The sequence below is a fragment of the Lagenorhynchus albirostris genome, chromosome 8, assembly GCF_949774975.1.
Source record: "Lagenorhynchus albirostris chromosome 8, mLagAlb1.1, whole genome shotgun sequence".
Taxonomy (NCBI): domain Eukaryota; kingdom Metazoa; phylum Chordata; class Mammalia; order Artiodactyla; family Delphinidae; genus Lagenorhynchus; species Lagenorhynchus albirostris.
The window spans coordinates 622,389-638,956 of NC_083102.1; the positions used below are offsets into that span (position 1 = coordinate 622,389).

General features: G+C 53.5%; 1 protein-coding gene across 1 annotated transcript in view; it reads left to right on the forward strand.

The window, feature by feature from the left end:
* PTPRN2 (protein tyrosine phosphatase receptor type N2) overlaps window positions 1-16,568 on the forward strand; it is a 673,487-nt gene that overhangs the window by 157,113 nt on the left and 499,806 nt on the right. The window contains 1 exon segment of the mRNA XM_060156261.1: window positions 3,098-3,211. Within this exon segment, the coding sequence (XP_060012244.1) occupies window positions 3,098-3,211 (114 nt within the window).

A 16,568-nucleotide genomic window follows, 5' to 3' on the forward strand; every position in this document is an offset into this window, starting at 1 on the left:
AGGGAACCAGGTTTCTGGGACAGAGGTATTAGAAACATCTGTTTCTGGGGTGAGTTTAGAGGTTGGAAGAGCAGCTTCCTTGTTCTTGTGGTGAGTTTGGCAGTTAAACAAGTGTTAGAGGCTGTGTGTATCTATACGCACATACATGTGGACACCAGTGCACACACATACACATAAACATGTACGTACACAGTAGACACGTATACGCCCATACACACATGGAGGTAGACACATACGTACACAGTACATGTACACACATTCACATACATATACACAACACACATCTACACACATTTGCAGGCGTGAAAACACACACACACATGTAGACACACAGTACATAGCACACATGTGCGTACACTTATACCTTGGTGGCCTTTAAATATGGTGGTAAAGATGAACGACATTATCGAAAAATGCATTGAGCACAGCACACCTACTAGAACAGCCAAGATCCAGACGCTGACACCAGACGCTGGCGAGGAGCAACAGGGACCCTCCCTTCTGGTGGGGACGAAAGCTCGGTGGTCAGTTACAAAACTAGACAGACTCTTACCATAGGATCCGGCAGCTGTGCTCCTTGGCATTTACCCAGAGGAGCTGAAAACATGTCCACACAAAAACCTGCATACGGATGTTTATAGCAGCTTTATCCATAGCCGCCCAAACCTGGAAGCAACCAAGATGTCCTTGGGTAGGTGAATGGGTAACTAAACGGTGGTGCGTCCAGGTAGTGGAATAGTGTTCAGTGTTAGTAAGAAAGGGCTGTTGAGCCTCAGAAAGACATGGAGGAACCTGAAATGAATGTGACTGAGTGAAGGAAGCCCGTCTGAGCAGGCTGTGTTCTGTATGGTTCCAACCATATGACATGCTGGACAAGGCAAATTTATGGAGACAGTGAGAAACATCACTGCTTGCTGGCGTCAGGGAGGAGGGAGGGATGAACAGGTGGGGCACAGGGGATGCTAGGGCAGTGAGAATACTCTGTATGACACTGTGATAGTGCGTACACGTCAGTGTACGTTTGTTCAAGCCCATAGAAGTACAGCACCAAGAGTGAACCCTAACATGAACTGTGGGTTCCGTACCCGTATGCTGATGGCGTGTCAATGTAGGTTCGTCAGCTGTAACAAATGCGCCATTTGATGGGAACGTTGGTAATGGGGAGGAGGAGGATTATGGGGAACCTGTGTACCTTCCTCTTAATTTTGCTGTGAACCCAACACTGCCCTGAAAAACAAAGTTTATTAACTAAAAGAAGCTCTTGGGGACAGTGTCGCTGCCTCACCAGCGTGGCTGGAGTCTAGGGGTGAAGAGCGCCCAGGGTTAGCTTTCAGACGATCCAAACAATTAAATGATTAGCTGACGCTGATTCTAAAAGCACAAACAATATTATGTATCACGTTATCTATAGTCTAAATATATGTTTAAAAGAAAGGTTTCAAGAAAATCTGATGAATATTTTTCTTAGAATATATTTACAACGTGTACACCACAAACCAGATTGAAAGAATGAAGCCGTCACACTTGAGAAGGGACAGAATTTACCTGGAACACTCCAAAACAGCGAGGCAATGTCTTTGCCCGTATTCTCCTCTGTGACAGCCTGAGTGGTGGGGTGTCTCCTGCGGGAGGGGCTCTCAGACGCGTCCCCGGAAGCGGGGCTACCCGCAGGCGCTTAGCTGGTCGCTGATACGGACCTGACTTTTCTGCCTGCCACTCAGCTCAGCTACTGATCCCTCCCTCCACCCCAGCCTCGGTTTTCTCATCTAAAACGTTGGGTTGGACCGTTTTAATGCTCCTTCCCTGGTTTCAAGATGTTTCCACCTGAAGAGGGACATGAAAGTTCCGGTGTATTCTGGGGCTTCTCACTCTTTCCTTGCCTCACACCCCAAGCACACCGCCCACTGGCATGCAGTTCTTTGCATGAAACGGAATCAGAGAACAGGGACACTTATCGTCTGTGTCCCAGCCGAGCAGACCGTCCGTCCTGCTGGGGGGTGGCAGTGGGGAGGAGACCCTCCGTCCGAGACAACTGTCCCCGGATCACTGGTGGCAGTTGGGTTAATTTCAGCGGCGCTCACTGAGCGGGGGCAGAAGCTGAAGGTTGAACTTCTCACGTGGCCGCTGTCTGCCTGCTCCCAGCAGCCCAGCAGCCCGGCAGGTCGCCTCCCGGATTCTCTGGGCTTTGCAGAGGCCCACGGAATCCGGGAGGTGCTTGTGAGAGGACACTTACGATGACTCTCTGCTGCTCACGCGCGCGCGGCGTCCGCCTTAAGCACACGTGGACTATGGACTGCGAGCAGCAATCAGCCTGGCGCTGGGCAAAGCGCTTCTGCTAATTAAACTGGTTGCATTTGAAAGGCAGTGAACAATGGAAGCGCTTTCCCCCTGCGCCCAGCCCTGGGCGAGGCCCTGGGTCCTGAATTAGCCTTTTGTACCCAAGGCGGTGATTTGAATGTTTGAACCCCCATAGGAAGCTTGTCTCAAAGTGAACAATTCGCTGAATAAAGACTAATTAGGGTCTAAATTAATTAGAAGGTGCGGTTTGAAAAGATGTTGATGAGCAGAGTCTGTCATTTCAGACAAATAGGACAGAGCAGGATAATGGGTCCCCATTAATATCTCACTGTTCCTGGAGCCCCCCTTCTTCACCGCGTTCTGACGAGGCCCCCTGGAAGCCAGCCCTGCCAGGGCTCCATGGCCCCGCCACCAGCGCCTCCTGCAAGCGGGCGCTTAGGTTCCTAGGCATCCTGTTTCTCATCTGGAAGACCGGCCCTGAAGACTATTGACCATTTGGTCACTGGACAGGCAGAAGCAAAGCTTCACATGGAAAGTGTGAAAGTCTCTGCTGGCAAATGACCAAAAGGCGGGGGCTGGGCAGGGAGGGCTGGAAAGTAGACTAAAAACCCAAACCACGACGGACTCAGCCTTTGCATCTGTGGTTTCCACGCAGCTCTGCTTCTCACCTAAAACACTGTCACTTTGCAGGTGCTTCTGATCCTGGCAGCCCCTCGGAGCCTCGCCGCCGGCCGTGGCCAGGGCCTCCTGGCCGTCTGTCTGTCTCCTCTCTTACCTGACCTGCCTCCCTTTGTTGCAGACGGAGCGTTTGGACGGTGTCAGGAGCTTCCAGCCGTAGACGTGCACCACTACGAAGTGTCGCCAGGGGTCCTGCAGCACCTGACAGCCACCCTGAGGGCGCTCTCCCGCACAGGTACGCAGGCCGGGGCCCAATCCGCGCCCTGCTGCTGGGCCAGCGGCCGCTACGGCGCCAAGTGCTTGGAAGACATGTTGCTTCTTCTTAAAAGCCCTTGGCCTCTTAGGTGGTGAGGAGTTAGAAAAGGGCCGAGCCAGCCAGTGTGCGATGGGCGGGGGCAGGCGGCCTGGGTCCCTCCTGGGTTCGAGGTGGTCCCGGCAGCCGTGGCTGGCGCTGCCGGTCAGTGAGGGTGGGGGGGTGGCTGTGTGTGTCGCTGCAAAACGGCCGCACCGCCGGAGCCCCGTTCCTAGTGTCCCAGCCCAGCCGCCCGGCTGCTCGTGGACCACGGGCAAGTGCGCAGTCTTGAATGAGGCCCGGGAGCAGGCCAGGCGCAGCCTCCCCAGGGAGAGACGTTTTCTGCAGAGGATGAACCCTGAGGGTCTGCGCTGTGATTCACCTGCCGCAGCCTTCCCGGGCTCCTGCAGCATCGGGTCTGCCGTGAACCCTCCGAGCGCAGGCATCTCCCTTGGGCACGTGGGACCGTGGCTGCCTCCTGCCCACAGTGTCCTCAGTGTACCGGTGTCCCCTGCATGAGGCCCGTGAGAGGAAAGGCGATCAGGGTCCCAGAGCCCCGGACGGCGCCGAGGGCTGGAGCGCTGACACGTGGCGCTGTGGCTGGCCTGGCCCGTGAGAGCGGGCTTCCTCTGATGACTGCTCCCGCGGGCGGGGGAGCAGGTGCCGTGGGCTGTGCCACTCGCTCCGACAGAGAAGACACGTGGCGGCAGCGGCGGTGGCGGTCGGCCCCACGCGGGTCCCTTCATGGGACCCGCCGCCATCCGCGGACGGGCGTGGGGAGTCCTCACCCTGCTTCACTCACTCCAGGAGTGGGGTGTTGCTTTTGGTCTATGATGTTGTAAGTGGAAACTGCGGCGTGTGGTGGCCTTAAGTGGAGGTGCTTTGAGTGCCTTTCCCATGTGATACCCTCGCTCCGCAGGTCAGGGAACAGGGTGGGGATTCTGGTAGCCGCTGAGTATGTGCATTCCGGAGCCGGGGAGTAACCACAGCATGGGTTTGCTCACCTGCCCCATAAGCCCCTCTGTGCCTGGCGGGCCTTGGTGATGTTTTGGGTCTTCTGGTGTTACTGTCAGTTGAGAGCCGGTGTCCAGCGGTCACGGAAGAGTGTGCTGACGTCCTTTTCCTCAGCGCACAGCTGCCCCGGTAGAAGGCTGCAGGCCCCTGCTGGAGGCTGGGGGCGAGATGAACAGGATGAGTGTCTGGCTCGTGTAGCAGAGTCTTTCCTCCAGGGGGCCTGCTCCCACCCATCCTTCAAGGGGCTCTGGTCTGTGACATGGAGGTTCCAAGTGTGGAAATGGTGGAGGGGCTGTGACTATGTTGGCGATTCAGTAGATGTAGAGCTTTCCTGCTGGTGCAGGTCCCTGGATGCTGGTGGAAGGCCCATCTCGTCCAGCTCTAGGAACACTGCCAGCAGCTAACCAATGCCCCAGGCCTCGTGGGCCACTTGCTCTGTGGTGACCACATCCCCTTCTCTTTGGCACTTAGGTGCCCCCACTTGGCCCCTGCCTCCCCAAGGCGCCATCATCCTGGTGCACTCAGGGCTCCCAGATGAATGGAAGCAACTCCCAGTGTATTCCTGACACACGTGGGCATCTCTGTGAGCCCTTCGAGGATGCTGGGACCCATGAACTTATTTCTCGTGCTCTCTGGACCCTCCTGGGGTCATGGGCAGGTCGATTGTGCTGCTCTCTCTAAGCCTTTGGGCACATGCCTCTGTCACGTAAAAAGGGAGTTCTGGTGTTTCCACTTCACTTCAGTAGGGACCTTGTGTCCCTATTTATGTCAACCAGCGGTGGAGACTGCTGGAGCCGTTGGCTGGAGAATCTGTGCTTAGGGCCCCATGTCAATAAACTCTGCCTGGTCCAATTTCTGTTCATTCCGCCTTGACCTCACATCCTGAAGATCCATCCCCACATGTGTTTCTTTTGCTACAAATTGGCAACATCGTGCAATTCTTTCATGTGCTTTGCACTCTCTCTGTGGCCACGCCTCACCCTCTGGGCCTGCTGGGACTGCCGTCCAGATGCGGGTTGAGATGCACAGAGAGGTGCAGGGTCAGCAGGGCAGCATAGAGTAGTTTCACTGCCCTCCAAAGCTTCCGTGCCCCACCTGCTCACCCCTCCCTTCCCGCCAGTCCTTGGCAACCACTCATCTTTTAACTGCCTTTTCCAGAATGTCATGTAGTTGGGCTCATACAGTATGTCACCTTTCCAGATTGGCTTCTTTCACTTAGTAAAATGCTTTGACGTTTCTTCCATGACTTTTCATGGCTTGACAGCTTGTTTCTTTTTAGTGCCGAATAATATTCCATTGCTGAGTGACCGATTTATTTATCAGTTGACCTACTGGAAGACATCTTTGTTGCTTCCAAGTGTTGGCAGTTATGAATAAGCTGCTATAAACGTCTGTGTGCAGGGTTGTGTGGACATGAGTTTTCGGCTCCTTTGGGTAAATACCAAGGACTGTGATTGCCGGGTCGTTTGGTGGGAGCACGTTTAGTTTTGTGATTCACTGCCTGCCTGTCTCCCGGCAGCGGGTATGGAGGGGAGTGGAGTTACTAAACCTCTTTGAGGGGCAGTTTCTTCGTCTGGTAAATGTGGATGATCAAACAGGGCTGTTGTGAAGGTCAAACGCTGAAATCAAGTAAAATATTTTAAACCCTTTTATAAACGTAAGTATTTCCAAGTGTTAAATATTATTTATTTGATACCCTGTTTCCAATTTATGGAGCTATCACACAGGTCATACCCACCTATTTTTTTTCCCGTGGAATTATTGCAGAGTTTCTGCTAAGTTGGTTAGCTCTGTGCATCAGTTCAAAGGCCAGAAAAACAGCCATTTTCCAAGGGATGAGGATATGTTCTGGTTCTTTCCTTAGAACAGTGGTGAGGATGATGATGATACCACAGGTCCGCTCACTGACCGACGAGCACGGCTGTGCCCTATGGGAGCCAGTCTGGAGGTCCCCTGTGATCACGATGCGAGGGGACAGGCAGGAAGGACATTCGGGGCCTGGAGCCGCATTCCTGTCCTTCCTGAGCCCGACTCAGCCCCTCCCCGGAACACCTGGTCCCTCCCGGGAACACCCTATTTTTAAGCTGATTCCCCCGGCCAGTCTGAGCAGGTTGCACTTGGTGTCCTGGGAGCCCTGTGGTGCCTCGCACAGAAGCTGGAGGAGTTCTTTTGGGCCTGGGGTCCTGGCTGGGGATGGTGTTTTGACTTCTGCTGCTGGTGGCTCTTTGCTGCTGGGCCACTAGAGGGCGCGTCCGAGTGGCTGGACAGGCCCGTGGCGTTGCGCTCTGTTACTTTGTACCTGGCAGCACGTTGCATTTCCTTCTGTCTTAGCGGCAGTGGAGGACTTGCCATAGTAAGCCCGGAGGTGTAGGCGTGAAATAAGGTTTTATAGGCTAGGTTGAAAAGAAGCATCATGGGGACATTTGTGCTCTCCTAAACTGCTTGTTCTAGTACCTTCTGGACATGATTCTGTGTTTCTCCCTGGGCCCCTCTGCTGCCTAATGCTGCAGTTCTCCGCGCTCCACTCCCCCTCCGCGGGCGGCTGATTCCGGGACTCCTCTGCCTCGGCCCCTGCTGGCCAGCGTGCTGGAGGTGGCGGCCCCAGGCCTTACAGGTAGGCTCCCCTCCAAACTGCCCATCGTCCTTGGGTGTGAGGGTCAGTTTCTGGAGGTCAGGTCTGCAGATGTTATGGGGCGTAATGAGGGATCTCAGGGGAAATCATCATCCAACTGGAGAGTCTGACGCCTGGGACCCATGTTTTCACCCTCTCGTGTGGAAAATCACAGGATGCAACCTCCCTGCCATCTCGCAGCCTCGGCAGCCGCGTCCACGGCAGAGTCGGCTGCGTGTTGCTATCGCTCGGCCTCGTCGCGGCCACTCCTCAGAGATGAGGGTCCGGTCTCAGTGACAGACGGCAGCTTGCAGGGCCTTCCCCTTGAAGAAGGAAGGGGAAATGGGGTTTCATCGTGCAACTTGCTTCTTCAATGTAAATACGTACGTCAAGGAGCAGAATATGTTCACTTTTATTCACTATCCTTGTCTCCTGCAGGCAGCAATGTTTCATAGGTGGACACATTGTTCTCTCGTGTATTAATTTTTTTTTCTTTTTAAGATTTTTAGGAATTTCATGTAATGTCTGAAACATTTATATTAACATATTTCCATACAAATAACCCAAAGAAAGTTAAGTATTTGTTGTTTTTTTTTAATTTTTAAATTTTATTTTTTTATACAGCAGGTTCTTATTAGTCATCAGTTTTATACACATCAGTGTATACGTGTCAATCCCAATCTCCCAGTTCATCACACCACCATCCCCACCCCCCCTGCGGCTTTCCCCCCGTGGTGTCCATATGTTTGTTCTCTACATCTGTGTCTCAACTTTTGCCCTGCAAACCGGTTCATCCGTACCATTTTTCTAGTTCCACATACATGCGTTAATATACGATATTTGTTTTTCTCTTTCTGACTTGCTGCACTCTGTATGACAGTCTCTAGATCCATCCACGTCTCAACAAATGACTCAGTTTTTTCCTTTTTATGGCTGAGTAATATTCCATTGTGTGTATGTACCACAGCTTCTTTATCCACTCGTCTGTCGATGGGCATCTAGGTTGCTTCCGTGACCTGACTATTGTAAATAGTGCTGCATTGAACATTGTGGTACATGACTCTTTTTGAATTATGGTTTTCTCTGGGTATATGCCCGGTAGTGGAATTGCTGGGTCATATGGTAGTTCTATTTTTAATTTTTTAAGGAACCTCCATACTGTTCTCCATAGTGGCTGTGTCAATTTACATTCCCACCGACAGTGCAAGAGGGTTCCCTTTTCTCCACACCCTCTCCAGCATTTGTTTGTAGATTTTCTGATGATGCCCATTCTAACTGGTGTGAGGTGATACCTCACTGTAGTTTTGATTTGCATTTCTCTAATGATTAGTGACGTTGAGCATCCTTTCATGTGTTTGTTGGCCATCTGTATGTCTTCTTTGGAGAAATGTCTGTTTACGTCTTCTGGCCATTTTTGGATTGGGTTGTTTGTTTCTTTAATATTCAGCTGCATGAGCTGTTTATATATTTTGGAGATTAATCCTTTGTCTGTTGATTCGTTTGCAAATATTTTCTCCCATTCTGACGGCTGTCAAATTGTGTGTCTTAAATTTTTTATCTGAATGTTTTAGGATTTTCAGATTGCACGTTTGACATCATTTTAACCCTATACAGTAAGTTAATATATATTTTGTTATAATTTTCATAGAATAACAGAGAATAGCAATACTCAGTATAGTATAGAAGAGTATAATTTTAAATAGTTATAATTTCAGTATTCCACCCATGCTTTCTTTTTGCTGTAAGAGGAATGCACCTTTTTATTTAGTACATTAAAAAACAACAACAGAGGCACAAAGGTTGTTCCCAGTGTCACTTAGCTGGTGCAGAATTGGGGTTAGAACTCCCAACAGCAGAGTGTAGAACAGTAGTTCTCAAAATTCTGATCTCAGGAACCCTTCATACTATTAAAAATTATTGAGGACCCCAAAGAGCTTCTGCATTTTTGTGGGTTTAGTGCTATCTGCATTTACTGTCTTAGAAACTTAAAATTGAGAAAATTTTTAAAAGCTGTGTTTTAATTCCGTTTAAAATAAAAATAGTCATAATAAACTTGTTACATAATAACCATGGTAACTCTGTCTTCCAAAACATTTTTTTAAATGTGTTAAGTGTTATGTTTTTGTTTTGTTTTAATTTTTTGCATATTTCTTTAACGTTTGCCTTAAGAGAAAACAGTTGGGTACTCTTATCTGCTTCTGCACTCATTCTAGGCAATTTCCACCCACATAGCCTCTGGAAAATTCCAGTGTAAGAGAAAATAAAATGAAAAGGGTAAATAGTGCCTTAGTATTTTATGAAAATAATTTTGACCTAATGCCCACCTTAGCGCCTCAGGGACCCATGGAGACCCTCAGGCCACACTCTAAGAACCGCTGTAGAGAGAAAAGGGGGTGGGTTTGGAGTCAGAAGGAAGCATCAGCTCCAGCTGTGCTCCAAGCGGGCCACATCAGCTCGGCACACACGTTGTGACAGTACCCAAGCTCTCCTGGTTTCCGTTTCCCTACCTGTGGAGTGTGGGCAGCACCACACGCCTTTGGTCGGGCGCCCTGGAACCAGACACTGAAACCGAGGTTCACTGTGGTCAGGTCCCTGGAGAATGCTCAGGGCATAACACCTGTGCAGGTGATGGGAGCCTGGTTGGGCAGAGGGGGGACGCAAGGGCGATGCCGCGCAGGAGGTGCGGAGCGGAGCCCAGAGGAGCTCTGGGTCTGGAGCTGGGCACAACCTTCAGAGGTGACCCCATGGGGCCGCGGGGCTCGGCCTCTGTGCCCAAGGAGGGCCAGGGCCCTGGGATACGCTCTGCCCAGGAGGAGGCTCGGGGTGGTGACTTAGGCAGAGGCCGTTCCCCGTGGCTGCGGGAACGGAGCAGACAAGGCCCCAGCTGAGAGCTGCCGGCCTGCCAGCGTCAGAGGCTGAGCCCCGGGGAGGCATGCGTGCAGCACGACTCCACCCCACAGCCACTGCATGGTGTTCCATCGTTTCTCAGACGCACTTTGTGTTCACATCGTAACACCCCTGAAATCAGGGGTGCATCTTGCATCAAGAGCACGCCGTCATTTAACCGGCAACATTTTGGCTTTTTCTTAGCAATACTGAAATGATGGTCTGTCTCAAGATCAAAACTTCTTAGCGTGGATGAAATACAGTAATACCGTCTCATAGGACTGTTCCAGTCCCAGGTGATGCGGGTGGTGCCGTTCACTAAATGCTCAGGAAATGGTGAAGCCCTTTGTCACCCACACTGAGTTGTGGAGAGCCTTCCCTTCCACATGGACTCTCGCAGCTCAAGCCGGCGTGAGCTGGGCGGCCGGGGAGGAAGACTGCACGTCCTCAGCGGGATGGACTGCTGGCTCGGTGTGACCATTCTGTGGGTCAGTTATGACTCTAGAGCGTTCTATCTCAGGAGCTAAAATGATAAATCAGAATTGGGTACTGTGGTTAACTGCTTGGGATTCTGAATACATACATTTGTTCAGCTTTTTACAGTTGGGCGCAAATTAACACAAGCAGATCGAAAAAGGAAGGTGGGGCCGTAGAGCATCGCGGCGGGGAGCCTAAAAGCCGCCCTGAGCAGGAGCTGACGTCTGCGCATGCTCCGCCTGCGCCGGCTCCGTAACCGCAGGCCCAGTGCTGGGGAAGAGCAGAAACTAAGGCATCAGACGTTCCCTCTGCAGTGTCCCTCCACCTATTCTGGTGTTTTTATTTGCTGTTCCACGTCATTCTAAGTCAAGAAAAATTAAGAAATTATTAGCACGGACTTTTACCATTTGTCTTTATATCGTGCAATTCTGGTTTTAAATGCAAGTATAAGAGCATTTAATGCTCACGCAAAATCACCAAAATTATCCAACTCCTATTTCATGGCTCGAACGTGCATACATGCTGTCCATGTTAGACGGCGGAGACGCTGCTCTGTTTCACTTCTCGACGCGGACACATCCCACCAAGCCCGCCTTCGGCTCCCCCATGGATACGTAGGACCGAGGGAGAGGAACTCTGGCCCCCCTACCATCCCCTCTCCTTCCCTGTCATCATTCAGCATAGATGGCTGGGAATTCGGGGAAGTGGCGGGAACCAGAAAGGATGCGACGGGGCCCCCCTTGTCTGTGTTTCTCGGAACACCGCTGCTTGCTTTCTGTGTGTGAAGTGAGTCCTGGGCAGAGGCAAGCTCGTCTCCGGGGGCCCCCTGGGATCTGAGTTGAGGGCGTCTCCGAGTCGATGTGTGAGCAGGCCAGGAAGGGCGGCAGGCACGCGGACTGGGTGCCCCTCCGACAGCATGCACCCCCACCGTCTCGCCCGACGTGCTTGCAAAACGCAAGTTCAGAGATGAAGTTGACGGTTTCAGGACAGGGACGGTAGAGGAGGAGAGCAAACGGAGCTCCTGTGCGTATAGACCTGTGTTCTGTCCTCAAGGCTGGGTGGGTACGAGAGGGACCTCGGTGTGTGGTTGACAGCCTCTCCTTGAGCGGGTCACGGCCGACGTCACCAATGTGCATCACCACCGGTGGCCCTGCCCACCCCAGCCATCCACCCAGGCAGTCGCCGAGCGCGTGTCTCTGTGAAAGTTAGCTTCTGCCTTAGCCCACCTCATAGCTGCAGAGGCAGTGTCTGTGCTTCAAAGTGACGTCCATTGCTTGCTGCCGAAACGTCCCAGGTTTCTACGTAGAACACAAATCCTTTTGACGGTCAGACGTTGGGAAAATGTATTTCTGGGAGGAACGGCAGCTTGTGCTGCCCGCCTGACCCCATGAGCCCCTGGATGCCGACTCTGGGAAAGGCCTCTGCGGGACAGGCCTGCACTTTGACCGAGGCTTTGGAAACTGGCCTGTGGAGCTGGGGCGGAGCCCGGGGAAGCCAGGCCTGGGGTGTGGGCCTGGGGGGGATGCACCCGAAGACTCGCCCGTGGAAGGCAGACGAGCCGGAAGGTGGGAGGGACTGAAAGTGGAGCAGCAGAGGACCACGGATACCCCCGCCAGTGGGATGTGGTGAGGCTGCCCTGAGGACGCGCCTGTGCCGTGCGCCCCGGAGAGCGTGCGGGGCGAATTCCCAGCGTCCGAGCTTTGCGGCCGAGGAGCCGCCAGCGCGAGCGCCCGCATCTCCCCGAGGAGGCAGGGGGCTGCACGCCCTGCACCCGGGGGCTCCTTCCGAGGGCTGCAGGGTGAGGCCCGGGCTGTGAGACGGGCCCTCCACACAGTGGAGAGAAGGGCGACGTCCGCTCGTCGCTGGGCGCGGCCCCCGACCTCAGCCTGGTCGGAGCCCCTTTCCGGGCTCTTTCCGTTGCTGCACTTTTCTCCACACTGTGTCGTCACAGGCCCCGTTTACCTGGGGCGGGTTTGTGCTTTTTGTCGCCCGCACGTCTGGACGGTGGCGTTCACGTGGGTGGGTGGGTTTGCTTCCTCGTCCTGCCCCTCCCACCCTGCGTGGTGCCTGACACAGGGGGTCCCCGAATACAGACGTTAGCAGCGGGGACAGTGGAGTGGCTTCTGTCCTCCTCGTGGCTTTTCCTCCCTCATCTCTCTGCGTGGGAACGAGGCACTCCACGTACAGCGTGTTAACGCGTTATTTTAGTTAGAGCTCTTGATCACTTGGTTTCCACAGGAGAGGGTAAAGTCCTGATACCACCAGCAGCTGGAGGTATCTTTTGGTTTCAAATCCCATACTCATGCCCCTTCCCACTGAGGACCATGTGAAAAGTTGACCTTTTCCTTTGTTTTGTTCCTGAAAAACTATAAAAGTTATTAAACAGAAATCAGCACCCAATTCAGAAGCTGGCCCTGGTCCCTCTGTTGCGTGTGGTCTGGACCACAAACGTGCGTGAGGCCCACCCGGGCGGGCGGGAAGCAGCCTCCACACGCTGCGCTGAGCCAGTGGCATCTGAAGTCATGGCAGCCGTGGAGCCTGTGTGTTCATTGCAGTCGCTGATGCACGTGTTTACTAATGTGTTAAGGGGGCACCTCGAGCGTGAGAGGGAAGAAGCAGTGGCTGGACTTCTGGGGAACCACTTTCACACCAGAAAGGGGGCGCACAGGAAGGAGAACTGACATCCGGGCAAACAGGAGGTACAGGTATCGACGCAGCTCGGAGGGGGCTTCCCCCCACCCCCGGTCACACTCGACGGACTGGAGTTCTCACAAAGACACCCACCTGCAGTGCTGGGGCTCCTTCATGTGGCGGCCTGGATGCTGCAGGGACCGAGGCAAGGGGAACGTCACCAGCCACAGGGAGATGTGCAGCCGGTCAGCCATCTGTACTCACGTGCTCATCCGATAAACCTCCAAAGCGGAAACGGCACGTAGTGGGTGGCGTCTGGACACAGCCCTGGCCGGGGTCGGCCCCTGCCTCTCCCTCTGAGCCCGCGTAGTGGGTGGCGTCTGGACACAGCCCTGGCCGGGGTCGGCCCCCGCCTCTCCCTCTGAGCCCGGGATGGGTGAAGTGGAGCCGGCTGCTGTCTGTGTTCGGTTCCGGGTGGAATCCGCAGTTTCTGCTCCCCGCCTGCCAAGTTCCCGTGCCTCCTGGTTTCCTTTCGTCGCTGTCGTCTGTTCCCTTCTTATTAAATTTTTGGCATGAGGGCCCGTGCTGGGGGTGTTGGCGAAGGGGGCTGTGGCCTGGGCGGGAAGCTGGGGGACCAGCCTGTGCTCCCTGCAGGGCCGAGCTCGCCCGGTGCTCTTTCCAGAGGTGGCCTGACCGGGGTGCCCAGCAGGTGGCTGAGGACCCCAGGCTGCTGCTTCTCTGTGGTGAGCGGTGCGTCCGACTGCGTGTGGTGACTGAGCGTAGCCCTCGCTCCGGCCGCAGTCGGCCCGGCACACGTAGAACCGGCGGCTCTAGGCCACGCGGCGGCGTGTCTGGTGCTGCCGAGCCCCACAGGCCGCCTCTGTCTGGCTGCAGCCTCCCTCCGGCAGCCTTCCCTGGTTTGAGGCCTGAGCTCTCCTCCCTCCAGGTCCCCGTGCACTTCCACGCCCCACGCCCTGACCTCCGCAGGAACAGTGCACACCGGGTGGCTTTAAGTCAGGCTTTAAACTGCAGGAAGGAGGAGGGATTGAGATGGGAGGGACTGGAGAGGATGCTGAGGGGAGGCTCATCCCCTGGCGGGTTGACCGCGAGTTCCGTGCAGGTGGGGGAGCGGGGCACCCCCCCCACGAGGGCCACGCAGCGCGGGAGGCACAGGGGCGTGGCCGACCACGGGGCCGGAAGGGCCTGCTTTTCAGGGCTTTGCCCCTTAGGCTTGTAAGAGCCCCCCGGCCTGAAGTGCGAAGGTCTGTGTGTGGGGAGGAGACGCCGTAAGGTCGGGGGACAAGACCGCTGCCTGAGCGCGGGTGTGGGCACAGGTCCTCTGAGCCCGAAAGAGGCCCCCGGCTTTCTGAGTTTTCATACATGTTGCTGGTGAGAGTGGGTAGCCATGGGAAGAGGCCCAAATGTGGAGGTGATGTGGGCCCTGCTGATGGGATTGGCCCGGCCACCAGCCCCTGGCGTGTCTGTGCTGCGCCCTCCTGCGTGGCCGCGAGCTCGGCCCAGGCCCACCTTGCAAGGCTGACGTGCTCAGACTCAACGCACGGGGCAGCGCGGGAGCCGGGACACTTCAGCAGTCAGTTCCCCAGAAGCGTTTCCAAGCTTAGCCAGCAGTCTACCAGATATCCTTAGGCGACATGATTTGCTCTGCAGTAACGTGAGCTCTTTTGAAAAGTTAATTTTCTGTTAAATGAGTTCAGACGGGGTACTGTGTCTGGCTTCTTCTGGAGGCGGGGGTGAGCATTGGTTTCCCCTGTTAATGAGCCCCGTCTCACATTGGTTTCAAAACTAGTGTTGCCCTGCGGAGCACAGGCTCCGGACGCGCAGGCTCAGCGGCCATGGCCCACGGGCCCAGCCGCTCCGCAGCATGTGGGATCTTCCCGAACCGGGGTACGAACCCGTGTCCCCTGCATCGGCAGGAGGACTCTCAACTACTGCGCCGCCAGGGAAGCCCCTATATGCTTATTCTGATTAAGCTACCTCTGCTAATGGCACTGCGGGGTCAACTCTTTGAAAATGTGATCAGAGACTAATGCGTCTACTTGAATATTCACTGAAAGCAGAACACTTTACACGTGGAAAAAAATACGTGGAGAGTTTTAGAACATCTAAATGTGCTTTGGAGTTAAATACAACAATCAGGAAGATTTTTGGTGAGAAACAACATTATACAAGCAAAAAACTGGACTGTTTATGTGTAACTATGAATACAGTCCCTGAAGGAAAGTTTCGGAGTTATTCTGAAGGCTGGCACTGCTAGGTGAGTGTTCATGTGCTCCTATCTCAGAGGACTGCCTTTATCAGGACGGTTCTGTAGAACCACTGAGATCCCAGAGGCAGATGGAAGCCACACTTCCCTGACTTCAGATCTGCGACAAGCTGGAAACCGTGACTCAAACGAGATCCCAGGAAGAAATCACCCACTAGGATGAGCCAGAAGAAGCAACAGATAAAAGAATCAGACGCTCAGAATTGAAATCATGGGATAGGCTGAAAGAGGCTGCCTGTTCACTGTTCGAAATAATTAAGGAAATAATGCAAGCAATAATAAAAGTGCAACAGAATGAAAAAGGAATGAGAGCTTAAAACAAAGTTACCAGAACTTGTGGAAATAGAAAATATGGTCCTGCTAACTAGAAACTCTGTGGATGGATTAGACGGCTGGTCAGACGCCCACCCATGAAGTGAGGGTTGTTGAGCTGCAGCACAGATCGCAGGAGGTGACCCAAAGTGCAGTGTCAAGAGCGACAGGGATGGAAAACGGACAGGGACAGGCAAGGGGTGGAAGGTCTGCATGGCATCACGGGCACGTTCCTGGAGGGGAGGGGAGGGTGCAGGAGAGGCAGTACTTGAAGGGGTGGCCACGGGGCTCCCAGAAGTGCAAGGAGGCGCGAGGCTGCGTGCTGCTGGAGTGCCCGGGTCCCCAGCAGGGTGTTGCAAACTGGAAAGTCAAGGTTGGACACATCGCAGTGGGTCAGTGGGAGGCGAGAGTCCAAGAGAAGAGACAAAATATGTGAGAAAGGACAATATTTAGACTGCACCTTTCTCAACAGCAAGGGAGGCAGGAACAGTGGGGATTCTTGCAGATCCTGAGAAAAGATAACTGGCAGCAGGAATCATATGCCCACTAAAGTATAATTAAAAGCAAAGGGATAAATGACAAATGGAAACTGAGTTTCCCACTAACAACTCAAGGGACTTCTAAAGCATGGGTTTCAGGAGGGACAAGATACAGAAAAGATACAGAAGTACAAGCCATAGGGGAGCGAGACCAGAAGAGATCCAAGTGTTGTGACGGACAGCGTTTGTGTGTGGGCACAGGAAAGTGCAGAGCAGAGCGCAGGCAGGATGGGGATTCTGTGACACGTGATCAGGCAAACGTCAATGCCCAGCACGTGAAGAACATGCGTAAGTCAGGAAGAAATAAAGGCTGCCCAGGCTCACTAGACATCGGAGAAGTTAAAGCTAAAAATCACAAGGTATTATTTCCTTAACTGTAAGGTTGGAAAAAATGAAAGAATCTGGCAATCCCAAGTGTTGGGCAGAATCTAGGGCAAATTGGCAATTCTTAGACACAGCTGATGAAACCATTTTCGATGCTGTTTCGGCAACAACAAAAATGATTTCATGAAAGTCCTACATGGACGCTCTTCCATTTGTAGTTAT